At 27.4% G+C, this 27,616-nt stretch overlaps 4 protein-coding genes across 12 annotated transcripts; 2 read left to right on the top strand and 2 right to left on the bottom strand.

Annotated features, from left to right (window-relative positions):
- The first annotated feature begins 232 nt into the window (after nt 1-232).
- LOC127283455 (uncharacterized) lies at nt 233-14,809 on the top strand. 7 transcript variants are annotated; one of them, XM_051308354.1, is made up of 9 exons: nt 233-681; nt 2,002-2,220; nt 3,319-3,533; nt 4,449-5,237; nt 5,684-6,035; nt 7,128-7,533; nt 7,623-7,873; nt 8,234-8,418; nt 9,880-14,809. In XM_051308354.1, exons 2-9 carry the CDS (start codon nt 2,122-2,124, stop codon nt 9,944-9,946), a joined length of 2,364 nt encoding a protein of 787 aa, XP_051164311.1. In that variant the 5' UTR covers nt 233-681; nt 2,002-2,121; the 3' UTR covers nt 9,947-14,809. The 7 variants fall into 7 exon arrangements, with proteins under 7 accessions (XP_051164311.1, XP_051164356.1, XP_051164347.1 ...); XM_051308399.1 differs by having other exon boundaries at nt 1,868-2,220; XM_051308390.1 differs by having other exon boundaries at nt 1,815-2,220.
- On the bottom strand, nt 14,805-15,752 carry LOC127283531 (uncharacterized). Its single transcript, XM_051308488.1, has 2 exons — nt 15,606-15,752; nt 14,805-15,360 (listed from the first exon to the last, which is right to left on the bottom strand). Exons 1-2 carry the CDS (start codon nt 15,615-15,617, stop codon nt 15,052-15,054), a joined length of 321 nt encoding a protein of 106 aa, XP_051164445.1. The 5' UTR covers nt 15,618-15,752; the 3' UTR covers nt 14,805-15,051.
- A 451-nt stretch (nt 15,753-16,203) lies between these two features.
- Nucleotides 16,204-26,343, bottom strand: LOC127283484 (tudor and KH domain-containing protein homolog). Of its 2 annotated transcripts, none has more exons than XM_051308412.1 (9): nt 26,244-26,343; nt 25,823-25,935; nt 25,246-25,657; nt 24,762-25,160; nt 24,541-24,698; nt 24,226-24,449; nt 17,756-17,936; nt 17,424-17,630; nt 16,204-17,249 (listed from the first exon to the last, which is right to left on the bottom strand). In XM_051308412.1, the coding sequence occupies exons 2-9, from the start codon at nt 25,916-25,918 to the stop codon at nt 17,043-17,045; spliced, it is 1,884 nt and encodes a 627-aa protein (XP_051164369.1). In that variant the 5' UTR covers nt 25,919-25,935; nt 26,244-26,343; the 3' UTR covers nt 16,204-17,042. The 2 variants fall into 2 exon arrangements, with proteins under 2 accessions (XP_051164369.1, XP_051164377.1); XM_051308420.1 differs by lacking the exon at nt 26,244-26,343 and adding an exon at nt 26,089-26,113.
- On the top strand, nt 18,883-24,164 carry LOC127283497 (speckle-type POZ protein-like). Of its 2 annotated transcripts, none has more exons than XM_051308440.1 (6): nt 18,883-19,307; nt 21,701-21,892; nt 22,007-22,305; nt 22,371-22,622; nt 23,549-23,696; nt 23,784-24,164. In XM_051308440.1, the coding sequence occupies exons 2-6, from the start codon at nt 21,715-21,717 to the stop codon at nt 24,050-24,052; spliced, it is 1,146 nt and encodes a 381-aa protein (XP_051164397.1). In that variant the 5' UTR covers nt 18,883-19,307; nt 21,701-21,714; the 3' UTR covers nt 24,053-24,164. The 2 variants fall into 2 exon arrangements, with proteins under 2 accessions (XP_051164397.1, XP_051164390.1); XM_051308433.1 differs by having other exon boundaries at nt 18,884-19,307; nt 21,674-21,892.
- Nucleotides 26,344-27,616: the final 1,273 nt, after the last annotated feature.

Genomic DNA, 27,616 nt, shown 5'->3' with positions numbered 1-27,616 from the left:
TGTTATTACTTTCATTTTCCTTAATTTTTATTTATTTGTATTTTTATTATTTATTTACTTTAATTAAATATCGATTGTTCATTTTAAAAATTTAAATATTCGCGCTAAAATTTAAATTACATAGGGAAATCAGATTATGAAAAAAAATTCTCTAGAAGAAACTAACATTTTGTCAATAAATAAGATTGGCCAGCCTGTTTAATGTTTAGTGCATAGTGGTGTTAGTGTTCATTTGTGTGCTATTCGTCGTCTGCAATTCTGCATCAAATGCATTAAAGGGCAAGTGACAGCTCGTTGTTGACAGTCGCGAGAAAACCTTGCTCCTGATTCGGGAAAATCACTTGCATTATCGGTTTTCAGTATTAATATAGTGATGAGCTCTATTCATCGGAGTAACTATTGTGTTAAATCAGTGCAATATTAAAATGTGAAAGTGATAGAGGAGTGGTTGCAAACGGGAAAACAGTCCCGGGGATTCAACAACAACGAATAATCCTTGCAGCGACCGAATGCAACGCAACTCTATACTACATCATTCAAGTTGAAATAAAAAAGTTTTTTTTTCGTCCAAATTGGTCTTTCAGAACCGGACCATTCAGTAACGGTTCCATATTGATCAAATCTTGATATTATCAATTTTTCACAATGACCATCAGTCATCGGGGAAATTGTGTTCATAAAGTAAGTGTAGAGTTATAAAGTGAAAATATAATACAGAGAAACAAAAAAAAAGTGAATCAATTCGAAGGGGCTCTGCTCGTCCTCCGGGGTTCAGGTATCACGCGTTTATTTTTTTTTTTTACATTGGCGTCATTTTATTATAACAAAGAGTCACAATTTCCATAGTTTTTGATAACTATAAAAAAAGAGTCCGTATTTTAGTAAGAAATATTTTTTTTTTTCATATATCGCTCTTTCTTATTGTCCATTATGATGTCGGGTTCAATTTATCTCAAGTCTCCTTTCAAAGAACTTCCATTGTTTCACTTCCTGGTGATCTTTTATGGTTTTCTGTTTTTCTCACAGCCTCCGCAAAATGAATAAACGCTATAATCCTTTTTTTATTCCCAAAGATTAAAGTTCTTGTGCTTTTTTTTATTTAAACATAAATTCTAAATTGGTTTTTTTTCCTTTTAAGAGTTTTTTCTCGGAAAATATAAAAGTGTTATTAATTGAAAATATAATGATTTTTCGTTAAGCTTTTTGTTAATATTTAATCATCTCTTTTTTTTAAATGTCGAGAACTTGAGACTAGTCCATGCATCATTCGGGATTCTCTCATGCATATGAAAATCAATCCTCCTCTGCTTAGATTGCCGTTAAATTTATTTCTTGATTTTGTAATCAAGTACCTGGATTTTTTTAAATTCTTTTTTTAAAGGAGTAGTTTTTGAAGAAAGAAACTTGATAATTTAGTTTGAAATATTTTTGTTGTAATTTAAACAATTTATTTATGGTTTTAACTTAAGGAATTAAATATTCTAATTCTAAAAGTGTAATTTAAAGAGCAATTAGGAATAGTAAATTAAACATTTTCAACATGTTAATTATATTATTATTTATTTGATTATTATTATTATTACTATATTTATTTATTTATTCTTTATGTAATTCGTTTTTTTCCATTCCAGCTGAAAATAATTAGAAAGAGGATATTATTGATTTAAAGTTTCTTTGGCTCTTTCATGAAATTTAGCTTATGGCTCGAAAACATTGTGGAGTAACGAATCAGCTGATCAAACAGCGTTTGGTGAATTAGATTCGCCTCCAAGTTCCAAAGCTGCAATTAAATCTCCATCATCATATAAATGTAGAACTCAGAAACTGAATTACTAAAATCAATGTTTATTTCTGACTCCCGTGGAAGGACGTGCAAGTGCCAGTTATATAGTATTTTAAAAGAAATCAAAACTCGGAGAAATTTGATTTTTATTTTTGAGAATTATTAAAATTCAGTGACTCATTTTTGGTATGGAAAATTATTTTTTTTTTTTAATATAGTGCACTAAAAAGTGAATCAGGAAACAAAAAACAACAGAGCAACCAGGAATCAAGACTCATATAATTCGGCATGATCTGTGGTGGAATTAAAAGTTCGTTAGAAACATTGGGCGGGGAGGTATGGAAGCTGAAGCTGGTCGTCTGGCTCACCAGGGGTTGCAGCTTACTCTGTCATCCCCGGGAATCCCAGGACTTGAAGTCGTGAGAGCCTTGCACCAGGTATTACAAAGAAAAACAAAAAAATTTGTCTTCAAAAATTAAAGAAAAACGAAGTTTTTTCATCAAAATTGAAAATAAGAATTGTTTTTAAATTTTCAAATTAGGTGAAATATTTTTAAAAATTGTAAAGAAAATTTCGTTTACAAGAAGTAAGAATTTCTTTATTTATTTTCTCTTTTTATTCTTGAAATAATATTACGATTTTTCTTACAAAAAATTTCTCTCATTTTTCTAACTTATGAACAAATCTTATATTTCCAGATTTAAAATTATGAAGCTTTTGACCTCGATATTCTAAGCCTATTTTTGGTGAGAGCTTAAAGCGAAAGTGACATTAAAGTTACCGTCAAAAATTATTAACAAGAAATTAAATAATATATAAAACAAGCTTGAAATTAAATTTTAATAATCAAATTTACAAATTAATTATTTATGTAGCTTAAATAATCGTGAGAATTTTTTTGTTTAAAAAAAAGCGTAATTAAATATTATACTTAAGTTTATTAGAGTAATAGAGAGATTCTGCGAAATAAATTATAAAACAATAATTTACACTGACACTAAAAACTGTCGCTTAAAGCGTCGAGTTAACGATATACTCGTTGTTGATTATTAAATGTTTATTGCTTGATTTCACTATTAGTGTACAGTTAAATTAACTGTTAATTGTCCCCTCTTCGTAGAATTAAAAAAAAGACATATTATGAAACAATTCGTTTTATTGAAAGAACAAGCTCAATATAACTAATAATTATCAAGCATCTCGAATTTTTATATGAAATGAAGTATACACTCTTTTTTTTATTGTTAACACTTTAAATCACTTTATGGCCTTTGAAAGTCATAAACATCTTTCCTGATTCCGAAAACAATTACGATTAATGATCGTGAATTTAAACGAAATAACTTTAAATTGAAAAAAATTGTGCAAAAAATAAGAAGCTGTTTTTTTTCTTTGCTCTAAAAGCAGTAAAAATGGACATAAATTTTTTATTTTGTTATTTTCGATACAAATGTTAATTTTTTAAATTTAATTAACAATTTGTTTTGATTATTTGTTTATTTAATAATTTGTTATTATTTTATTGTGTTTTATAGACAGTGATATCTCTACGTTCAGCATTGGATTCATCTCGAGAAGAATTACGTCGACTAAAAGAGGATTTTGGCGAATTTTCCGCTGAAAATTACGCAAACGTGGTGGAAAGACTCGCTTTGGAAAATCACATATTACGACGAAAGATACTGAGTAGGAGCGATTTTTCCAGTGATGCTGCAACCAGCTCTCCACCCCCTGCTGTAATGATCAAACAGTGAGTTTCGCAAATATATACTTTATCCAACATGGTTTTTATCGGAAAAAGAAAAACAACAAAAAAGGAAACGAAAAAAACAACAAAATAATCCGCAGAATACATTCGCGACTTTTATTTATATATACGCGAAGAGAAATAAAAATAGATAATACCAAAAAAATATCCGGAGAAAAAATTTTTTCTTTTTAAATCCAGAGATTTGAAATGTAAAAAAAGAATTAAAAAATTTTATTTTTTATATTTTAGTGTTTTAATTAACAAATTAATAATTCAACGATCGGAACTATTTTTTGATGAATGTATAATGAATATTAGGGACATAAAAGGAAAGGAATATTGTGCACTTAGAATTCTAATTAAAAAATATTGTAAACATGTACGCCACTGTTTGGCGTTAAAACCGGAAGTGATGTCGAGCGGAGTCGCGCCTTTAATGGAATAGAAGCTGTTGCTTTTTCAAATATTCTAACCAAGTGTTGCATGCTGAAAGAAAGTACTTTTTTATATATATGAGATTTCCGAGAAAAGAGGCATTTTACCGTTGCTGAGAGTCACGCGACCTGAACTAATTTACCGATTTTTATTCACCTTTTTGATTGTGTAAAATTTGTTCCTTATTTCATCTAATTGAACATCAATGAATTATAGTTACTTCCACTTTCAAGTTTAAATTCTTTTTATCAGAAACTTTCGCCAAATTAATTAATTTAGTAAAAATAAAAAAAAAAGGAAAATTAAATTATCTCTTATTTTCGATTTGTATCACTTTATAGATTGTCCTACTGGTGTCAATTACAGCGCGCGAAACGTAATTAATAAACGCGACGTATTTTGCGCTATTAATAAATCTTGCGCCAACATCTTTTTTTTTTACTTTTTGTTTGACTCATCTTGTATAAACAAATTGTTCAGTCCAACAGAGCCAGGGACATCAACTAACGTCATGGACACTATCGAGGATGAAACTGTTGTCGATGGACCAAACGAGTCGACAACAACACCACAAGAAATCACACCAGATGAGCCACAACAACCGGAATCAACAATTCCAAAAGTCACCAAAGAATCATGTGGCGATGATAATGATTCCGTGGATGGCGAGAAAATTGCCAATGATCCAGAAAAAATACAGAAAAATTCCATCACTGATCATTTAGACGTGCCGGATAAAGAATTAGAGGATCTTAGTTTAAAATCCGCATCGGATGGCGATAATTCTGTGTTCACTGATAATCCAGAGAATCAACAACCTGAAGCAAAACCAAATGAATCGGAAAATGAATCAGAAGAATTGGATGATATTGAATTAATATTTACGACTGACGAGACAGCTGGCAGGGATGTTGAACTTCAGGAGGATTTAGTGTCGATCACAGAAAATGAACCTTGGCAACAAAATTCGGGACAACCGGTACTATTGAAATATACAAAATCAGCTGAAGGTGAATCATTGGTTTGTAATGGTGATAAAACAAGTTCAGTTGAGGAAGCAATGTCGTCGCAAAGCTCAAGTATCGATCGTGAAGAGAGTGTTGATCGTTTTGATGAAAGTTCTAGTACAAGATTAAATAAAATTTGGTCACAATGCTCAGTGCTTGTTGAGACGGATATCAGTAAATGTGGTGTTCTTGAGGAAACTGATTTACCTTCAAGGCATGGAGTTAGACGAAATACACTTGCCGCTCCACCGACAGCTTATCGGTGAGAATTATTTTTTCATTTATTGTCTTAAATTAAATTTTTTAAATATTTATATTTTTTTATTAATGCCTTAAATTATCAGTTTTTTCTAAAAGCAATTAAACACTATTTTTTTTATCGTATATGTTAAAGTTTTAATTTATGGGAACTTTTTTTCAACTTTCTGAAGAGTAATAACACACGAGGAGAAGTTGATGAAAACTTTTTTTCTAATTACATTTCCAATGCTTCAACATGTTATATATTAAAAGTTTATCAAAAGTTTCAATGTATTACAAAGTATGAAACTATTTCTCTGTAACTTACTTTCAAGACCTTCTGCAATTTGTTTTTTTACAAATTCTCGATTTTCTTCTTCCTTTTGATACTTTACTTTTTATAATTATTTGCTCTGTTGATTTAACTTTATTTTTTGAATAATAAATATATGATTTTTATGATTTCAGACCGATTATTCATAGAGAAGCGCTTGCGACGGGTCGCAGGAAAAGTTCAGCTCCTTTACGACCTGTGATGGATCGAAATTGTGGCGCAAGACGAGAGTCGGGTGCACAAACTGATATTTCAGCGCTTCCGGCACAATGGAGATCGGAAAGTTATCTTGCACACAAAGTGGCTCATACTTTTACGACTTTGCCGAGTAAGTTTGCACTTCCGGCCGGTATGCCCGGAAGACTTAGAGTTAATGACAAGACACGAGAAGCAAGAAGAGTGATGCTCTCGGACATCAGCTTCACCAGCATGGTCCCGGAATTGTCGAGAAGCGCCGATCATCTCTGTCATGATCCTCATGTTCAGGTATTTACTAATTTACAATTTACTTAATCTTTCATCTCATTGTTATTTAATAAAAATAATGCTTAATTTTTTAATTTAATCTCTATTAAATAAAATACAAAATAGAAGAATAAAAATATTTTTATTAAAAGAGTAAATAAAAAATAAATTTTTTCTTAATTAAAAGAATTTTTAAATAAAAATATCCGGAAATATAATTTTGTTTTCTGAAATTAAATATGAAATAACAAAGGAAATATATAAAAGCTGTGCGGGCGATATTGCAGTAACGCTCGACCGCCTACAAACTCTCTTCCCCTTTTCCGCACATCTACGATTATAAGCAAAAGCATCACGACAGTGCCAGCGTAACGTACAACAGTTACCGTAATAGCAAACCGGCTTTTTATTCAATCTCTACTAGGTGGATACTAACATTGGTACAGTAAGTGCGCGGAAACGCGTAATGGAGTACAGCGAAGGTCAAACGCATCGAACACTAATGAAATTCAAAATTTAATTCACTTACACTCCATCTAAAATTTATAAATGGGGAAAAATTAAAAAAAAAGAAGAAAATTTCATTTATTTTTTATATTTATTATTTTTTTAATTTAATTTTTATTTTTTAGAATTATTTTTTTATAATGAGTCTTATATAATTCAATACACAATGTACATTTATGGCGATAGAACTAGAACTACATTTCACTAACCCATTTAGCTAGTTTGATTAATGCTACTCAACCGTAACTTGATGAGTCCACACGGAACAATAACCACCTATCAACAATGTTTTATATACATATATTCTTTTTTGTTTTATTTCTTTGCGAAAATAATAGCTTTCGATGTTAAATCTCGAAAGATGTTAATCATTATTTATTGAGACGAAAATAACTCCCCAACCGCAATTTCCAGATGTTATATAATAATTATTATTGAAACTGATACAGTTGTTGTCTGAAAATACAATAATATATTCAAACTGTTTTGCGTATTAGATTTAATTGAAAATGTTTTAATTTTATATAATAAAATAGGAATTATTTTATTTATAGGACAGTTTTTGTATTAATGGGAAATTGAAATATTTTAATTAATATGTTACAGTCGTGTTATAATGCACGGGGCTGCGGTCTTCGTACACCGGAAGTGATACGTCGTGAATCTCTGGGATCACCAGCAGGATATTGGCCGCGTTGCAATCCAGGAACAGGACTTCCGAGTCCCTGTGATTGTCGTATATCGACGGATTTATATCCAAGTCGTTATCGTGGCTCATTGACGTCAATTCCATCGCCAGGATTGGAAGTTGTTGGTGGACCATCGCGAAGACATTCGTGGCGTGCAACAGCCGCTTCTTTTGATACGTGGCGAATTCCAGTTGCAACATCAACACCACGTCCCACTTGGTCATCAATGCCGTCTTCACCCACACATGTACATCCACCACCGCCCATTGCTAGAATTTCAAAAACAATTCCCAAAAGGACACGATCCAAAGTCACGTTTCAAGGTGGATTTTAAATATTTTTTTAAGAATTTTATTTTTTCAAACAAAATTGTTTATTTCTTTATTTTTTGTTTTGTATAATTTTTTTATAGATTGTCCAATGACGAGAGGAAGTTTGCCAAATTTGCGAACTGATTTGGATATGAGTGGCGATTCAACCGAGTCTTTAATTGACGAGGCAGAAGATTACTTGAGAAGAAGTATCGATTCAATGCTAACTATATCCACTGCGGAGTATTGGAATAAACAGCCAGCGAGACGAAGAAGAGCTCGACGACACTCGGAGCCCGATCTCTTTCGTGAATGGAATCCTCCACAGGATGCCCGACCTTATCTGCCAAAGGTGGTCAAAATATTTCTTTTTTTTCAAATATTTAATTCCTAATTAATTTCAAATATTCTAAAAGAAACTTTTTTTTTATTATTATTAATAATAATCATATTAAATTCTTAATGAAAATACTAATAATAAATTTGTAATTGGAATGTATATGAAAATAATTGGAATAATTTTATATATTTAAAAAATACTTGAATATTTATTTATATTGGAAAATTTTTCGAATATTCTCATGGAAATATTTTAATTTCATATATTTGACATTAGAATATTTGAAATATTTTCCAATTAATTATTAAACGGAATTTTCTAAATAAAAAATTGATATTGAAAATTGGATTTTCTTTTTTTTTTTCTTTTTAGATACCTCGAGATCTCAAGCTGGATCATCTTGTAAAAGTAATATCTCCTGAGGGAAAAGTTTTACAAGGTAGAGTTCGATATGTGGGACCTGTTCCTGGACGAGAGGACATTCATGTTGGTGTTGAACTTCCAAATGAAAACGGATCATCAGATGGCACCTTCCATGGAAGAAGATTCTTCATTTGGTAAGTTTTTTTTCTAATCATTTTCTTATACAATTATTATGTTTTTTAATTAATTTCTTTAATTTAATATTTAAATTTAATAATTATAACTTAATTAAAACTTTTTTAATTTTGACTTTTATCTGAATTTCGTTTCATGTTTGAAAATTAAATTTTATTTTGGAGCGGCTTTATTTATTATTTTTTTTTTTATTTCAATTATCATGAAAATCGCTTGAGAAGAGGTATATTTTGCCTTCAAAATAGCTCAACATATTTCATTTGGGTAGTTCACCATCTTTTTAAGAATAAATAGGTGATACTTACGTGTTGCGTGACAGAAGCTATTATCCACGTGATAAACTTGTTTTAAGCTTTAAATACAACGGAATTCGAAGTGTTTCGGATAAAATTGCGCACGGAGCTGCTTTGCGCAAGTAGATATGCATACATTTACGTGATAACAATTACGGTAATTCCAGTGAAATTTTTTTTCATTAATAACAAAAGAAGAAGGCAAAGTTTTTACACTCGTTTTCATTAATGTTTTCAAATTTAGATATTGCTTCTTTTTCATTACCCTAATTTACTTCTAAGCTTACAGTGGCTTTATATATTTTATCTTTTATTTCTAAAATTGTAAATTTATTCTTTGAATATTATTTTTCTATAATTATAGAATTGTACAATCGTTTTTTTTTTATAATTTTTTTTTACAATTGTAAATTTACTGTTTTTAAGATTTAGTTATTTACATTATTTTCTTCTCTATATTATTGCTTCTTTAAATTTACATTTTTTCTGGTTTACTTTCTGTAAAATAGCGCAAAAAAATAAAGATTATTCTGTTATTGTGTTTCCAAGAAAGAGTCGTATCGTAAGGTCGAGGATAATGTGATTCATACATCAATTTAACGATTCTTATAAGTAGATTATTCAAGACTGCGATCACACAAGGATTAATTTTATCCGGTACAGAATTTCGAGTAAATTTTGAAGGCCTTGGGAGTGAAAACTCACGTCCAATATTTGAAAATGGTCGATGTAACCTTGACCCCTGAGGCAGCAAAACAATAGGAACTATTTTGAGGAAACTAAACAAAAAAAAAGACGAGATGAATTTTTTTTTTTACTTTGTACATTCCATCTTATTCACTACTGTCTCGATCAATGTTTCGTGAATTAATTATAATCCCCTGGCTTTCATAAAAGTTCACCAAGTCACGGAGAAGACTAATTACTTTCACCCATTTTTTTGATCTTCTTTTCAATGATGACGTAAATATTTCTCTAAAAACCCTCAAAGAAATCGACAACTCTTAAAACTCAAGACTTGTTGTATTTTTAAAAAAAATTTCTTTTTTGAAAAAATTTTATTTCAAAAATATTTCTGAAATTGTAGAAAATTAAAAAAAAATTGTAATTACTTTTTCAATTATTTTTGAAATTGGTAAAAGTTATTTTTGTTTTTTCTTTTTACAGTGAGCCATATCGAGCTGTTTTCGTTCCATTCAAGAAAGTTATATTGGGCTGGTGCATCAATACCTGACCCGAAATTACCTCGAGCGAGTTGACAACTATTTCCTCGTCAAATACGACTACGACGATGACTACGACGACGACAACCACCACCACAACTCCGCCACCACGAATCCTCTTGTCTCAATTCACAATGTGAGGATCGATAAAGGTACTGTATCGAATAGTCTTTGATTCGCGTGATTTCAATCTATTACGAACAAATCGAGGAAACTCATAAACACTACATTCTATTTTCAATATAAAAACCAAAATCCAAAGATAGCTAAAAATATTATACCGAGGACTTTTAAAGATGAATTTCCAATAAAAAAAAATGAAGGAAAAACTTTTTTTTTAAACTAAAAAGTTTGATGAAATTTTTTGAATAATTGAAAAGAAAAATTAAAAACAATTTTAAAGTATTTTCGGTCCGGTGAAAAATCTCTCTCAATAAAAATTCTTAATAGCCTTCTTGGGAGTAGTTGCGAATTTTTTGAGAAATCAGTTCGATTATTATAATTATTGTCTAAAGGAATTTCTCCTTTTTATGTCTCATGATAAATATTGAGGAAAATTTAATTTAAAAATAAATTCTCCAATGTGATGTTCGATTTTACTCGATGGCAATTGTATAATCGGAAATTTATGATTTTTGACTAAATGATAAATCAAATCTATTAATTAGATTCTTTATCCGTCAAATGAATGTTGTGCAAAGAAATATTAAATGGTATTTGAGAATCCGGACACGATTTTATCCATAGTGTTTTTTTTTACGGATTTCGCTGTTTCATTTCAAATTAATTATTTTTAATAACCAATAATATTAATTATCTTCAATTAATACTAAATTTTTATTTATTTATTTTTACTTTAATTTACTAAATTTGAATTTCGAAAACCAATTTTCGGGGCAGAAAGAGATAAATAATTTTTGAAAAGAGGAATTGAAACTTATTTGCAGATAATTAATTTGATTTGAAACTTTATAGTTTGCAATAAGTTCTCGAGAGCGAAATCCAGGATCTAGTCATGACGGATAAATAAAATTCGATAGACAGACACGCGCAATACGTGTCCGCGAATTTATTCTATGTGAAAAAAAAGTTTTCAGTCCCGCTTACAAGAAAAAAAAATTAAAAAATAGATAAAAAAAAGTCAGGTTTTCAATTTTTCTGGGCTATAAAAAAATGATGTAATTTAATGTACGTAATTATCTATATATGTGTATAGCAAGATTTATGGAGCTGTATTTATGTAATTATATGTACCTATTTTTGCGATGAGCGCACTCTACTGTCGCAATTCACTTTTCTATTTAAGAATAACGAAAAATATGGAAAAAAAATAATGAAAAATCATATCGAGAGGCTGTCACGCTGAACAATTTAAAGAGGCTTTTAAAGTTAGAAAAAAAAGTTCATTGCTCAAATTTTTCATGAATAGACATATAAATGTACTATTAGAAATAAGTCTTTATAAAATATATTTTTACTCCAAAAAGGTCCGAGCCTCCTAAAAAACATTTTAAGTATTTTTTTTCATATATTTAAAGACTTATTTCTAATGTCATTATAAAAATGGACGAAAAGGGAATTTGGATCTTCTTCCAAATTATTTTTTATTTCCTCCCATTTTTTAAATAATTTATAATTCCTTTTTTAGAGACTTTTTATATAACTTTTTAATTTTTTCTATTTTTTTTTAACTTTTTTTTAAATTACTTTTTACAGACTTTTTTTAAATAATTTTTTTTATATAACCTTTGAGCAATGTTCTTGAGTTTATATGCTCGTGCTAAAATTGATTTCTCCCCGTTAGAAAGAAAAACACACTCGCGTGTATATAATATAATATGTTAGAATTTGTACATAACATACGGAAACAGCTAGGAACCAAGACATTTAATCACACTCAGTGAAAAATTGAAAAAAAATGATATAAACGTGTGCTGACTAGATTTGAACTGCAATATTATTTCTAGATTAGGTTTTGATTTATTTTTTTTATCATTTCGGTACAATTACGTATACGTGCCTTAATTAAAAAACGTCATAACTCTTTTTCTTTATTCAAAGCCAGTTAAAATATTTTTAAAAATTTATTTTTTTTATTTGTAGGCTTTATATTTTATTTTGTGAAATTTTAATTTTTTGTTTTCATTGCGAATAAAAATTTAGAAAATTGTTAATTTTTTTTGTTTATTTGTATTTTACGATTCAAGTATTATTATATTATTAATTATTTCAAAAATAATTAATTACTTTTAATTGATTTTAACTCGAGTTTTAATTGTATTTTCAACTCAAATTAGATTTGACTTCGAGATGCAAGTAATTAAAATTATTTTGTGAGAAAATTTTCATTTTTGGAGTTGCGACGTTTTTTCTGTGCGGCAATTGGTAGTAATTTGGTTATTCAGATATATTTTTTATTTACTTCGCCATATTTTGGGATCTCTTCTACATTTTGAAAGATCGTTTATTAATGTGCATAATATCGGGGTACCTGCATTGATATGACAATTATCAGTATAATATTTACAATAAAAAATAATAATATAATTTGACGACTTACAAAGAGATGAAAATACGTTAAATCCATGGCTTTAGTAATTAGTTTGTAGAAAAATCGTCACCCAGAGCCGATAATTATTTTTAATTATTTAAAATTTTTTGAATTTATTTTTTATTTTTTGAATCGTCCAGGTGATGATTAAAATCCAGTCGGTTTTCTTTGGGTGTCACTCGATTTTGGTATTAGATCAGTATTTTATTTCCAACGTACTTGATTATTTTTTAATTTCACACAATTATTTTTAATATTTAAAATAATTTTAGTTTTAAGAAATAACATTTTCGAAGAAGGCTGTACCTGCATTAAAGATTTTTTTATTTTGCATAAGCTTCCTATCGATACATTTATCGCTGGGTAACTTTAAATTAGATATTTATGATTTTTAAAATCGTCAGTAAAATAAGTAAAAAAGAATTTAATTTTTTTTCGACTGAATTACATTTAAGAAAAAATTTTATTTATTTAAAAAATTTAATTAATTTGGAGTCAATTTGTTTTATAAGGAAAAGTTACCCAGTATTTGATATTACAAAAAATTATGTTTATTTTTCTATTTTTAATGCCATTTTAGTACAACAACAATTTTATTATTATTATAAATATATATTTAATTTTAAGACTCTAGGGCGTTATTATATTATTAGAAATATGTGATCTTGCAGAAGACAGTTATAAAAATAATATTTTTTTTATTGATACGTCTTACCGGTGATACGATCCCAATTTTTTTATTATTAATTAACAAAGACTTCTCTTGAATCTCTTGACTCGTATACGATTTCATTTTAAATACAGTATTAAAAACTAAAGCAGAGTCCATTAGGTAAATTTTATTCAAGATTCAAATAAAATTTTTCAGTTTTGCAATGAAAATTGTTTCTCAACTGAAATTGATTATTAATAATTATATAATTAATAATAATAAGTGATAATAAAACTTCTTCTTTTTTATTATTAATTGTATAATTATTATTTATAACACCAGAAAGTACATTTTTTATTATAATTATCAATATATTTAAAAATTGAATAAACAAAACGTGTGTAATTTACAATATGTCTTCGACCAAAATATAGAATTTAGGAATCTTTTCCGAAACTTAATTATTAACTTAAAAAAAAAATTTCATTCTCTTGCCTTTGCAAATTAAATCCCGAGTATATATATATAAATGGACATTATTTTAGAACAGACTTAGGTACACAATATATTTTTATGTAAACCTGACGTTCGATCAATTTCCGATAAAGTTTCGTAAATAATGGTACAGCGAACATGACGCGCAAAAATATTTCCACGTTCTCGTTTTTTCTACATTTTTCAGAAATACCTACACAAAATATCTTTTTTTTAAATTAAAATTTTATATTTATTTATTTATTGTTTTGTTGACGAAAATTCTAATTTTATTAAATTAGAGCATAAATTATTTATAAAAAAAATAATAAGACATAAATTATTCTCTGTATAAAAAAATGATCTAAACGCAAAGTTATATTAGGCGTTAAAACTTAAATGAAAAACTTATAGTTCTTAGGCGGTATTGATCTCTGTAATATATCAATTATTATTATATTAATTAAATAAGCGTTTCGACGACTTGTAGATAATCTTCGAATTCGAAGTTGAAGAAATTGAAAAATTTATCCCGATAAAAAAACAACAAATGTAATTAAACTCGATTGTTTTCAAATCGAATAGTGAATTTAAAAAAAAAGAAAAAAGCTTATACACGTCTTTTGCTTGGAAATGGCCAAGTTAAATAATATAAAAATTAGAAAAAAGTGAAAATACGTGAATTTACGATACTTAACTAAAAAAAAAAGAAAAATTAATTATATTGATTATAAATTGCAATAGCAATCGATATATTTAGCCACAAAAAAACGATTCTTCCAAACCTAAAGTGTTTTAATGTAAAAAAAAATCATATAGAATAAAAAAAAGAATCCAAACAGAAAAGTGGAGCTTTATCCAAATAAAGAATTGTGAATCAAATCGTTTATTGGAGAAAAGGGTTTTGAAATATTAAGAAAAATGTTGATATTTATATGTAAAAGTTGTGTTATAAAGGATTGAAAAAAAAAATTTATTCCATGTGAGGGAAATAAATTTTCCCGTTTGTGATTTTTTTCTATTTTGTTTTTTTATGGTATTATTTCACAATTATGATGAGAATTGCGTGTCAAGAATGTTATCGTTGTACCTAAAGTATAAATGTTAACATAAAAAAAAGTACCACTGTTCCGCTGCTATTTATTGTATTGTAAACGACGGGTATTTGATGATCCACAATAAAGAAAATTGCTTTGATTTTCTCCTTTTTTATTATTCCAAAATATTATAATTTTATATTTTTTATATATATAAAAAGTAGTTACTATTTTTTTCATAATTTTTTTTTTATCTCTCTATCTTATTGATTTTGTGTAAATTAATAGCCCACGCATTTATTTAGAGATAATACGATGTTCTTCCATGTGGAAACAAAATTTTTCCATGAATATTTAAAGAGTAGAAGTTATTTTTTTTCTCTTTTCATTTAATAATTGGATTTAATGACGCGCTGGATAATCGGTGTACCAAGTGTAAGCTCCATTGGCTCCTGTGTGTGCGCCAAAATCAACATAGTCAAGAATATGAGCTGATGATCTCTCAGTTCTCTGGACCGGATTTTCAATACTGTCAGGATGGATATTAGAAACTGCCACTGGCACGTAAGTCTCCGTTTCGCGTGGGAGTCTAGACGAGGGTGGAGAAATTGGATTCAGCTCGATGACGTCGATTCCTTCGATGGGAATTGCAATATAACGTGTTCCGCCCATTACCATACAGATTCCACAAAAGAATATCAATCCCAATTTCTGAATAAAAAAAAAATTATATGACAATTTTATTTTACATTTATACTAAAAAAAATAATTTTCTAATTTCTAATTCAATTCATTTCTCAAATTGGTGGTATTAAAGATTTTGTGAACATTGAGAAAATTATTGTTATTCATACTAAATATAATAAATATTACAATTAAATAAATACTGTCAATATTATAATTATTTAAATAAATTGTTAATAAAATATTCAATGAAATGTAATATTTCAATTTACCAAAAATCCCATGACTTCGGTTGACTTTATCGTCTCTAACGAAACTGAGGAGAGAAATTGTTGAAGCAAGTATTTTATATATACGGTTTCGCTTGGCCGCAGCTTTCTCAATTATTGGTGACCACCAAGGGACAATTATTTCTGGGACTTCTTGTCACGTATTTATTTGTTCTATTATAATCAAATCCCCCGTCAAGAAGTGTTATTTATTTTCTCCAACAACTGTTACATCTTATTTTCCACGTCAAATGACACGGATTACCAATCATTTCCCTTTCCTGTTTAAGAGAGAGAGAGAGAGACGAAAAAAAGTTAATTAATCAATTCATCTCAATATTATTAAAAAATAATGTTAAAAATTCAAATCTTTAAAAAATTTTATGAGTATTAATTTTTAAAAAATTTAAAAATACTTTCAAAAGTTAGTGAAAGATTTTTCATTGATAAGAATGTTACTTACTTGTAAATAGATGCACATACAAAATTGTTTAAACTCTATCTCTCTCTGCCTTGAATAAAATAGGAATTGCACTTTCATGTATAATTAATTATTCCAAGATTAGTTAATCTCGAGAAATAAATACACTACGAAACACAATCATTTGTTATTGTTATAATACGTAAATTTATTTCTTGCGATTAAACTATTAACTATTTTTATATATGTACAACGAAGCAGCGAATTTTAATAATATTTTTAACATACAGAAATAAATTTCTTTTTTTTTGTCCCCTAAAACATGAAAATACGTCTCACGTATTTTTTCCACACTTTAAAGGTTAATAATTGAAAAGTTAATGCTTAATTTTTTTTTAGTTTATAGACTATATATAATACCGTTCGTTCGTATCACTTGAATTTGTATAGATTTCGTCATTTTTTGAATTAAGAAAAAAAAATTGCGTAACAAAGTCTATAAGAAAATAAAGGCGAAAGTATCATCGCTTTCTGATGAAAATAATATTAAGGCACTTGAGAAACGTTCCTGAGTTTGACGAAGAATAATTATAAAATAAAAATTGGAAAATTACATCAAAGAATAATTCATTGTTTTAACATTTTTTTCCTTTTTCTTTCTTTTAAAATAATCGCATTTTTTAAAAAAATGAAATAGTCTGCAAATTTTTGGAATAACAAAACAAAAATCTCTTCTGTAAAATGAAGAAATTATTAATATTATTGACAAAAATCATCTATTGACTAATTCACTTTAGAAAAATAATAACGCGGCAAACTAGTCATTAACTTTCTTCTTTTCTTATATATATTTACATTATTTTAAATCGTCGAAGAAAGTAGTTGAGTAGTTTTTACCTTTAAAATATTAATAATCAGATGATTTGTTTACATTTGGTTTCACTGAATAAGAAAAAGAAAAGAAATATAAAAATTTGAAAAAACGAAAACATAAACCTGACTAAAACTCGTCAATTTTCTTATTCCAACTCAAAATCGGATTCTGACGATCGATCACTATCATAACCGGCTGGCATAATATTGGAAGATTTAGAATTTCTATTGACTTGTGAATGAGCTCCGCTACCATTTTCAGTAAATGATCTTTTCTCATTACTGATAAATTGTGACGTTTGATTTGTCACTGGACTCACTAAATCAATTTCCTCAATTTTCTTATTGCCTTTCTGCAATGAAAAAATTCTACATAATTTTCTTTTTATAATTAATATTACCTTTTTTTAATTTCTTACATTTCTATTCAAATATTTTATTTGTTTTTACATTTATATTATTTTTTTATTATTTATTTGTATATGTTTAATAATTTTAATAATTCTTCTTTAAAAAACATAACTTACAATCGGCGTTGTCAAATCGATTTCCTGAATGGTTTTATTAGTTTTTCCCGATTGAACTGAATTTTTCACAGATGTTGGTGTGGGACTTTTTCTCAAATCAGGATTATTGCGTCTCGATATGGAAATTGTTGAACTAGCAGCTGATAAAACTTCCTCATCGAGTTCAGCAAGATTTTCATTTATTAATTCTTTTGCCACATCGACTTCCTGGAAATATTTTTTAAAATTTAATAATAAATATTAGGTACATTTAAAAATTTACTATTGCTAATAATTTAAAGATATTTGGAAATTTATTTCAATATTTAAAGTTTCATTTAAAAAAAATTCACCTTGTTATCAATAACATCGTAAATAACAATACTGGGAATGGGAGATCCTTCTCGACGGGATCTTCCGAATCCAATTGCTCTTTCGTTGTATCCTTTGATTTTGGCGTAAACTCGTTTCCATTGAGCTGTATGCGTCAAATCGGCAAATTTGTCACAAGCTCCTTCACTCCATACTCCTCCACTGAAAACATTTTTTAATAAAATTTCTTTAATTTCTTTAATTTAATATCAAAAATTCTATAATTTTCTTTTATCTTTAATTTTAATCCTATTATTGTTAAATATAATTATTAATTTTTTTTGTTATCGAAAAAGAATCGTAATTTGTATTTTGAAGCAAAAATAAAATGCTTTAAAATTTATTTTCTTTGTGAATAAAAAATATTTTTAAAAAAATATTAATTTACGAATGTAATATTTTCCACTGTTTAAACTTATGAGGTCAGTAAAAGTTTATTACAAATTATTGTTTTCAATGTATGAATATTTAAATGTCCTGATTTATGTATTTATTTATACAGAAAGTTGGCACATCGTTGAAATGAGATAAATTTCAGTCAAGCGCCACTTTGGAATTTTCCTTGACAACCGGCAGTAGTGGAAAATATTTTTGCATACGCGAAATTATAGGATGTATCAAAAAAACGTTTGATTGAAATGAAAAAAAATTGTAAAAACTCTTTCAGAATAAAAAGAATATTACTCTATTGAATTTTTCTAAAATTATAATGAAAATAAAAACAAATATATAAAAATTGAAATTTAGAATAACTGCATTTTGACGTTGTTGGGTTTCTATCAGCGCCAAGAATGCGAATAACAATATTATTAGAACGTTCAAATATTTTAGAATACCGAAGTGTAACCAAACTCAAAAACTAGTTTTTCAAAATGAATTTTGCATAAAACAATTAAAAACAAAACAAAAAAGTTTTAATTACAAAATCATAAAGTATTTTATTCTACCGAAAAATAATTTTTCGAAACAATGTCAAATTTTTTTTTCTGACATAAATATATTAAAATAATTTGAATTTATTTATTTTGCTCGCTATCGAGGAAAAATAAAAAAAATGCATTCAATAAAAGCGCTGCTCCATTTATAAATTAAGACATAAACTGCACGTGTGTAATCGTGAAACTGAGAAAATTCAAAGAGGTCTTGTATCAGTATATAGTCGAAAGTCTCACAGTCGTTCTCGATCTTTAACCGTATTGATATGTCCTGGCTTTTGAGGAGTTGTTCGCCGGCGAAAACTTTAGACTCATAGCCAATTTTTTTTATAGATATCAATTTCAAAAGTGAACAACGTATATATTATATATATATTTGGCAAGGCGTAATTTTATGTGTGCAACACAAAAGACATTTTTAATATTGATCTTGAAAGAAAGAAACGGAGATTATTTTTTTTCTTTTAAAATATAATATAATAAAAGTTTTATTTAATTAAATTCTGCATATTGTGTGTGATTTATCACACTCAGAGAAATATTATGATAAGAATCAAGAATTAAACTTATCTATGAGAGAAAATTTCAACCCACATATGTAAGTATTTTATTATTTTTGCGTCTCAAAATATCTCTAATCTTATTTTATTAATAATTTATAAATTTAAATAAACATTTTTTCCTTTAAAAAAAATTATATAAAAGTTTAAAAAGTTTAATTTTATTTATTATTTTAAGTAACGAAAAAAAATTCAATATTGACTGATATATGAAATTACGTTCTCAGAATTTCCGCAAATAAATCGAATAAAAAGCGTGTAAAATCGGGATGTTGAATTTTGGAAAAAGTGTTATATTTTCTCAGGTTAGCTGATGTATATAACATGAAAGATTAAATGGTAATTCGTTTACCTACATCAATTTATCGTCTCCGACTGAATGTATTTTACATGAAACCCGGAAAAGATCACTGCCACTGCACTCGGGGAGATTAAAACCAATAATTGAAATAGAAACGGTTCAAAATCAATAAATTAGATAAACATTCCACGTGTATTTTGACTTTAGAAATTATAATCTGTTTTAATTAATTTAAAATTTTAATTGACTCAAAAAAATATCCCGAGGAAAAAATAAATTAATTTGTAAAAAAAATTATTTTGAAAATTTCCGAAACTCAAGTACCTACAATTATCAAACCATTCATTCAATCTTGACTTAATTAACAGGTAGCATTGAACCAGAAATGGTCAATGAACAATTAAACAGAGTGCTCTAGAAATTCACATGACAATCAACTCTAATTATAAGCCAGTTAAGTGTAATTGATCTGTTTGTCCAAACATTACATTGTTAATTTAATGAAACATTCATCTCAGCACAACTTTGGTCCATTAGTTTTACGTATACGTTAGAAGAAAAAATTCTGATTTACAACATTGAAATGGAAACGTTCACGAATGACGTCACGTGTTTTTTCAAAATTTTTGAAAATTAAATCTTTTTAGAAGAAAAAATGTATTTTTTGTCTTAAAATTTTATTATTTCGAAATAATTATTGAAAATAATTAGCATTCTTGGAAAATGTGATAAATTACGAATAATATTAAATAATAATTAAACTTCTATTTCTCCCCTTGTACATGTTGAAACAATATTCTGAACTATTAATGACAACTTGATTCCAACTCTAAATTATCCATTCTCACTTCTGACATCTGGAAGCTCAAGAAATTAATTGCACAAGGCAACATACACCTGTTGTTCCTGCATTATTAACAACTTCTAATCGAATCTACTTTGAAATGTCACTACATATTTTGGAAATGAGATAATTTTTATAAAAATCAAAATAATTTGTAAAAAAGAATTTGATACAAAAGAAATTATAACTACTATAATTTAAAATTATTTAACATTTTCAATTATTAAATAATTAAAATTATTTTTTTATGTATTATTTTATTTTAAATTATTAATAAAATTGGGAAAATTGAAATTGAAAATTGTCAACTATCAATTCATTGATATTGTTAAGGTGAATAGTTTAAAATTTTTCACCTGTCTATCAATAACCTCGGAACACTCATTAGAATTTCAAGAACTTTTTGAAATACGAGTCTTTAAACAGAAACGTACAATTCTCGAGGCTAAATTGGCTCAATTCCAATATCATCCATTTTTCGCACTATACTTCCTTAACTAAATACACGTGGAGAGTCATTATTTACAATTGCAAAATTCGTTTCCTTTTTTTTATTCAGAATTTGTTTATCATAAAAACAATTCCTCGTCCTTTATAAACTTTTCCTTGTATCTCTAAAAGTAGATGTTATTGAAAATTGATAATTTATTAATTAATAACAGAAAATATATTTTACTTAATTCTAATAGAACTAACAAAAAAAAATATTCGTAATTAGCCGAAAAATTTGTGGTTAATTAAAAAGAAATAAGGAATGAAAGAAATTATAAAAAAAAGAAAATATGTCTAAAATGTGGGAAATAAAATGAGGTTGTGATTTGGCTTTTAGATGAAGGAAGCTTAAGTGCTTAGAGATTGTAGTGCGAGCTCTTCGCGCCTAATAATAAACCAGAAATACAATTAGATTGAGAACGCAAGATAATCAGCTTAGAGAGTTCAATTGTTCAAAATCACGATCGTTTCAATTCGTCAAAAATTTTCTATGTAATTTAATACCTTTATCAGAATGTAGTTTATATTAATTGAAAGTGAGAAATATTGAAAACAAATTTTTTTATTTAATAATTATTTAATTATAATTTAATTATTATAATTTAAATTATATTAATAAAATATAATTTTAATAATTTATTCTATTTTTCATTGTATACTTATGATGAGAGATTGTAACATACTCTAATTAAGATAAAGCAGCATTCTTTTCTCTTACACAATCGTCATTATTTTGTATAAAAAAGAAAAATATTTTTCATATCCAGGAGACATATTTTCTTTTATTCTTCAAGTGAAACAAAAAAGAATGGAGCTGCTGGTGCCTACAGTGTCGGATATAATTTTTAAATATTCTTGGCCAATTTCACGTTACAAAAAGACAATAGCTAAAAGTAATTACATTGATAGTCCGCCTTTTAGTATAAATGTTAATGGAATTCACAGTACCTGGACACTTTCAATTCGATTTTGGAAAGGCCCTGAAGGTAAATTAAATATAAATAACAAAACAAAAAATGTAATTCGACAACAAAACAGTAATTTTACTTTTGATTAATCTACGATCAATTATTAATTAGAAAACTATTCATTATTTTCAGGGAAGAGAATTACGAATCCAGTTGTTTTATGTTTAAATATGTTAAAATGCACAGTGGAGGAAACGGAACAAGTAAAAGTTAGATTTCAATTTGCCGTTTTCAATGCAGATGTTAATCACTGGGAATATTGTCACGTCAGTAGAACAATATTAGAATTAAAATCAACATCCGATATAATATCACTGGGTTATAGAGATTTGTCAATTGTCGATCGACATTTCAAGAAAAATGGCGATGTCGTTGTAATGGTGAAAATACAAATAATTCAATGTGAAAGTGAAAAACATTGTCTATCTCAGGTAATAATAAATCAAATTAATTTTTTCTCTCTAAATATTCATATATAGAATAAACAATTTTATAGGATATGGCGAGACTTTTGAAACATGCACGTGCAGCTGATACAAAATTAACCTGTGGAGGAACAAATAATACCGAGATTGCAGTTCACAGTAGTGTTATTACAGCTCGAAGTTCAGTATTGGCGAATATGATATCGCCAATGGAAAATGATAATTTCGAGGGTGATTCAAATGAAAAAAAAATGAAGAAAGAAAATGATAGTGAAGCACAAATGAAAAGCGTCAATAATGGAGAGGAAGATAAAAATGTGGACGTATGTGTCCATGTAGAAGAAAATCATGCGTAGTTGTTGCTTCGTATTGCGCTTATTCGAATATATTTGATACTATATTAATTTTATTAAATAATTAATCGATTAGCTAATTAATTTATTGGTTAATTAATTAATTATATAATTAAATTTTCATTTTAATAATTTAGTTAAGCTTAGAGAAAAAAAAGTCGTGTGAATGTGTTTTGTCATCTTGTTTGTTTTTCACTAACTGTCCATTAACAAAAAAAAAAGTCAGTATTGATTTATGTCCTTACAATTTTTTTTTTTCAAATCGTTTTACTTAAAGTGTTAATCCGACTGACCGATTCCTTATTGTGTTGTGATTGCCTGTGTTTATGTTAATCGAATTTTAAAGCAACAAAAGACAATTTTCATAGAAATAAAATAAAAATCTTTCTACAGTGATATTAAAATTTTTAAGTAAAAATAAATTTGTTTAATTATAAATAAATTTTACTTTTAGTGATAAATTAATTAATTTTTAGCAATTAAATAGAATTTTTTAACAATAAATTGGTTATAAAATTGAATATTATATTCATTCTTTTGGAATATATTTTTTTTAGCAATAAATTGTCATTTTTGTAATAAAATATAATTTCTATCAATAAAATAAAATATTTAGGGATAAAATAAAATTTGTAATATTAAAATAGTATTCATATTGTCCATTGAGTGGACAATAAAAAAATGTTTACTTTTAGGGAAATGCTTTTTTCGCACGTCATTGCTAATTAGACAAAATTGCAATGGCAAATTGTATTTTTACGTTTTTGCTTAAATAGTAACGCTTTTAAAAGGTTAGTAATGAAAATCGAAATAGTTATTTTGTCGCATTTAAATAAATTCATTGCTTTTAACGAATTATTCAGAAAAAATATACAATATATATTATGCACATTTAGACGCAGCTGAAATTCAAATTGGAGTTGAAAGACCTATCGAAAGAAGTCACGGAAGAACTTCTTCGTTATATTTATAGCGACCACGTTGATAATTTGGATACCTTGGCGCCACAGTTACTATTTTTGGCTGGAGAGTTTCATTTACAAGGTATATTTCATTATTACATCAAAACTCCGAAAATTAAATAAACTATTAATGATAAGAAATATTTTCTTTTTTCTAATAAAATAAAAGGATTGAAAGAGTTATGCGAGAGAAATTTAATTGAAACGATAACGCCGGAAAATGTGGCAACGAGACTTTTAATAGCCGACGAATTTGGCTGTGACGCATTAAAAAGAGCCGGTTTGGCATATTGCGAGGAAAATGCAATGAGTATAACGAAAAATTTCGCCTGGAAAATGATGGAACAAGTGAATCCAGAATTATTTCACGAAGTTTGTGAAGCTGGAATTGGAGGATCATTATCTAGCAATATGGATGACAGCGAACTAAGCAATTAGGCAATAATTTAAATTCATATTGAATTGTAATAAAATGTCAATTTACATATATTCAAAATTATCCGATTGATGTGAAATTATTTTAATATAAATTAAATTAGTGGAAACTTAATTTAAATGTAAATTATTTTTTCTATATTATAATTTATTTATATTTCAAAAAAGAAACTTACCGAGGTTTTACGTTGGCCAGCGAACATTCGATTGCCTGCAATCGGAGGCTGAGAAAATCGGTACGAAGCTCAAGGATATCACTTCTTGGGACAGTGGCACGATCTCCAAAATCAAGGAAGAAAACTTGATATTCACCGTCCTTGTCGGGACCCGAGATGACTTCAGATCTGTACCATCGTGCATCGTAACAGAATTTGGCAGCCACCATTTGATCAACTGTTATCTATTTTTTAAAAATATTCTATTAAAAATGAATTTTTCAAAAGTTTTAAAAAAATAGTTACACTTCTTTTTTTTTTTAAAAAAAAACTTGCATTCTTTAAAGCATGAAGTTCCGCATTTTCTTTATTGTCATAATAAGTCGTCATTTTCTCTACCAATTTGTCAAGTTCCACTGTACCTGAACCATAAACTTGCACGAAAAATTGACTCGGAGTTTCGCAAGCACTCACGAAAATTTCCATGGTACTGTCTATTAAAAAAAAATTAATAATATTTATAATTTTTTACTTTCGTAATTTAATAAGAAACTTACCTTGTGCGGGTAAAGATTCTGCTACAAATTCAGAATTAGAAACTGTAGAATGTTCCGGTTTTCCAATATTTTTGTATTCTTTTTCAACATTTTCGTTTTGATTTGACTCAACGTCATTGACAAAATGTTCTTCGGTATTTTTAATTTGTTCATTAAAATTGTATTTATTGTCAAAATTTTCACTTTCCATAGGTTTTCTCTTTTCAAATGTATTTTCATTATCTTCTTGTTTCATTCCATTGTTTCGTGGAGATGGAGATTTGTTACTTCTCGGTTGTCTCACGTTAGATTCCAATTTTTCCCTGGCTTCTTTGTCCTCACGAATTTTATCCTCAATTAAAGTGACAGCTGATGCTATTTGCTCTGCCGTTCCTTTAATAATGACTCTCTTTTCTGTGTCTAAAAAATTTTAGAATCTCAAATTTTAACAAGAAATTTTTTCTAGAAATTAAAAATGTTTATTAAAAAGATTAAAAACACAAACTTGGATCTTGATGCCCAGTGGGATCTACTGTTATTTTAGCATTGGAAGTAGCTTGAATGAGACGAATTGAATCTCCTCCCTTGCCCATTATTCGTCCAATATATTTTTGTGCAACCATCATTTCATAAATTTCAATAACTGGCTGATTTCGTATAATATCCAAAATCATAACCTCAGCTAAACGAATACTTTCCGGTTTTCCTTGTATTTTACAAATTCGTTCCGGTGCATCGACATCTGTTTCCTCGCCAAATTTAATTTGAGTTTCCGTATTCTCTTGAATTTCTTTAATTTTCGATCCACCACGTCCAATAATTGCAGGAATTGATGAACGAGGAATTTTTATTTGAATTTCACTCTGTCTTGATGTTGCAATCCGTGTTTTTCGTCGATCACTCACCTCATCTTCATCCTGAAAATAATTTATTTTCAATTATTGTTTATCTATCAACACTAACAAAATTGACAAACAAAAGAAACAAAAACTACTCAAATATTTGTTACCAAAAACTTATTTAAAATAATTCCATTGTTTAATAAATCAAAAACATTAATTATTAATTTATTATTTATTTACCTTTCGTGTGAAAAAGTATAATAAAATACAACTGACACCTGTTAGAGAAAATCCTACTAACAATGGCATCAAAAGTTGTTGTGGTGTTAACCTCATTTTTTTACTTTAAAATACTGTAACAAAAAAAATAAATTGTTAACTGTCGAAGTGAGATTTTCCTATTCATATAACAGATATAACGTGTATTTAAATATAGAACATGGCTCAGAACTCGCAAAAGAATACAAGCACATTGCACAAGTGACATAATTTTAAGTAAACCTAACCTCAAAATAACAATTTTCTCGATTAATGTCAATCGTCATATAATATAATGACATTAAACTAAATTAAATGAAATAATATTTGATTAATAATCATCAACATGCACAATTATCAATAAACATGATAAATTCTCAATTTTATAATAAAAAATGCTTACTGCGATCATGAGAGAAAAATTCACCGAACTTCGCTCCGTTTTGGTTTTAAACTACCAGGTTTGCCAATACAATACATTTTTTTCAATAAACAAAAGTAAATACTATAAACAATAAAAATAACAATATTAGTTGCAATGGATTAACAAAAAAATAACAAACTCATTGTATTATAATTGAGGAAGCATTTTTTAACAAAAAATAGTTTGTAATTGTATATTTTTGTTTATGTTATGTAATAAGGTTGGTAGAACTGCAAACAAACCATGCGGTTTCATGTTATGTTGCAATTTGCATTAATTATTGTAAATTGGTTTTCTTTTTCAAAGTTCAGATATTGAATATGTAATTCTAGAAACACTATCTGTTATATTTGTCAATTGTTTAAAAGATTTAGAAGTTCTTTTACATTTTTAGGAAAGAAATAAAAGTTTATTATTTAACAGTCACGTGGTACACTTTGAACCAATCAGCATCAAGTGTTTGAATGTTTGTACAGGAGTAGGTGGGAACTGGAAAATGTGTCAAATGTTGTAATAGTTAAAAATAGAAAAGGTTTTTTTATAATTCTTTTTATTATTATTATTATTTCTAATTGTTGATGACTCCGAAAATTTAATAATCTTAATTGTTCTGAGAATTTTCAATTTTAATAACTATTAATATAATTAATTTAAAACTGATCTATTTTACTTTTAAATTGTTTAATTTCAGTAAAAAGTAATTTAGGTATTGTATTTTACTTAAAGTTTTAAATTATTTTAATTCAACGGAATTTTTTTCAAAGGAGTTGAAAGAATTTAAAAAATACATTTTTAATTAATTAAAAAAAATTAATTCTTTTTACCTTTTCGTCATTATATTAGAAATTCCAAATTTCTTTCGTTTCTAATCCTAGGTTCTTCTTAAATTCTTATTTTTCAATTAAAAAAATATATATCTTCCGAATAACAAGTATGAGAAATTATTTTAAAACAAAACCTGGTACATTTGAACAACAACAAAAATAAATCCTTTTATGTGTTGAGACAAAAAGAGGGCAAACATTTTCTAGGTCAATGTGTTGCCCAGAATTCTCAAAACTTTGTGCGCATGATAAACAGCTGATTAAAAAATCCTTTTTGAAAAAAAATCTGTAAATCCAAAATCAGATTTCTTCGTTTAAATTATATTAAATATAATCAAATTTGATCCAAATTGAAATTTATCTTAATCAAAGATTTAATTTCTAAATTCTTTAAACTTTTAAATAATGTTTAATTATTTTTTTCAAAATATTGCAACCGTCCCTGAATTCTATTGCAGCGCAAACGCTGCATCGACCCAACTTTTCACTAATGTATATATATTTATCAAGTCTCATTGAATGTCGACA

Source organism: Leptopilina boulardi, unplaced genomic scaffold (assembly GCF_019393585.1).
Source record: "Leptopilina boulardi isolate dan_hultmark-lab unplaced genomic scaffold, ZJU_Lbou_2.1 LbouV2_119, whole genome shotgun sequence".
Classification (NCBI taxonomy): Eukaryota; Metazoa; Arthropoda; class Insecta; order Hymenoptera; family Figitidae; genus Leptopilina; species Leptopilina boulardi.
Note: the sequence above shows the minus strand (reverse complement) of the source record. Positions and strands in the feature narration are given on the sequence as shown.

What these genes read in the sequence shown, in the direction of transcription:
- LOC127283455 (XM_051308354.1), top strand. Translation starts at nt 2,122, where the DNA reads ATGGAAGCTGAAGCTGGTCGTCTGGCTCACCAGGGGTTGCAGCTTACT. An exon ending in CCTGCTGTAATGATCAAACA is followed by an intron (nt 3,534 to 4,448) that starts GTGAGTTTCGCA and finishes CAAATTGTTCAG; the next exon opens with TCCAACAGAGCCAGGGACAT. An exon ending in CCCGACCTTATCTGCCAAAG is followed by an intron (nt 7,874 to 8,233) that starts GTGGTCAAAATA and finishes TTTTCTTTTTAG; the next exon opens with ATACCTCGAGATCTCAAGCT.
- LOC127283497 (XM_051308440.1), top strand. Translation starts at nt 21,715, where the DNA reads ATGGAGCTGCTGGTGCCTACAGTGTCGGATATAATTTTTAAATATTCT. An exon ending in ATTTTGGAAAGGCCCTGAAG is followed by an intron (nt 21,893 to 22,006) that starts GTAAATTAAATA and finishes CATTATTTTCAG; the next exon opens with GGAAGAGAATTACGAATCCA. An exon ending in AGGAAGATAAAAATGTGGAC is followed by an intron (nt 22,623 to 23,548) that starts GTATGTGTCCAT and finishes ATGCACATTTAG; the next exon opens with ACGCAGCTGAAATTCAAATT.
- LOC127283484 (XM_051308412.1), bottom strand. Translation starts at nt 25,918, where the DNA reads ATGAGGTTAACACCACAACAACTTTTGATGCCATTGTTAGTAGGATTT. An exon ending in ACGATGTTATTGATAACAAG is followed by an intron (nt 17,631 to 17,755) that starts GTGAATTTTTTT and finishes AAATATTTCCAG; the next exon opens with GAAGTCGATGTGGCAAAAGA. An exon ending in TCGATTTGACAACGCCGATT is followed by an intron (nt 17,250 to 17,423) that starts GTAAGTTATGTT and finishes TTTTCATTGCAG; the next exon opens with AAAGGCAATAAGAAAATTGA.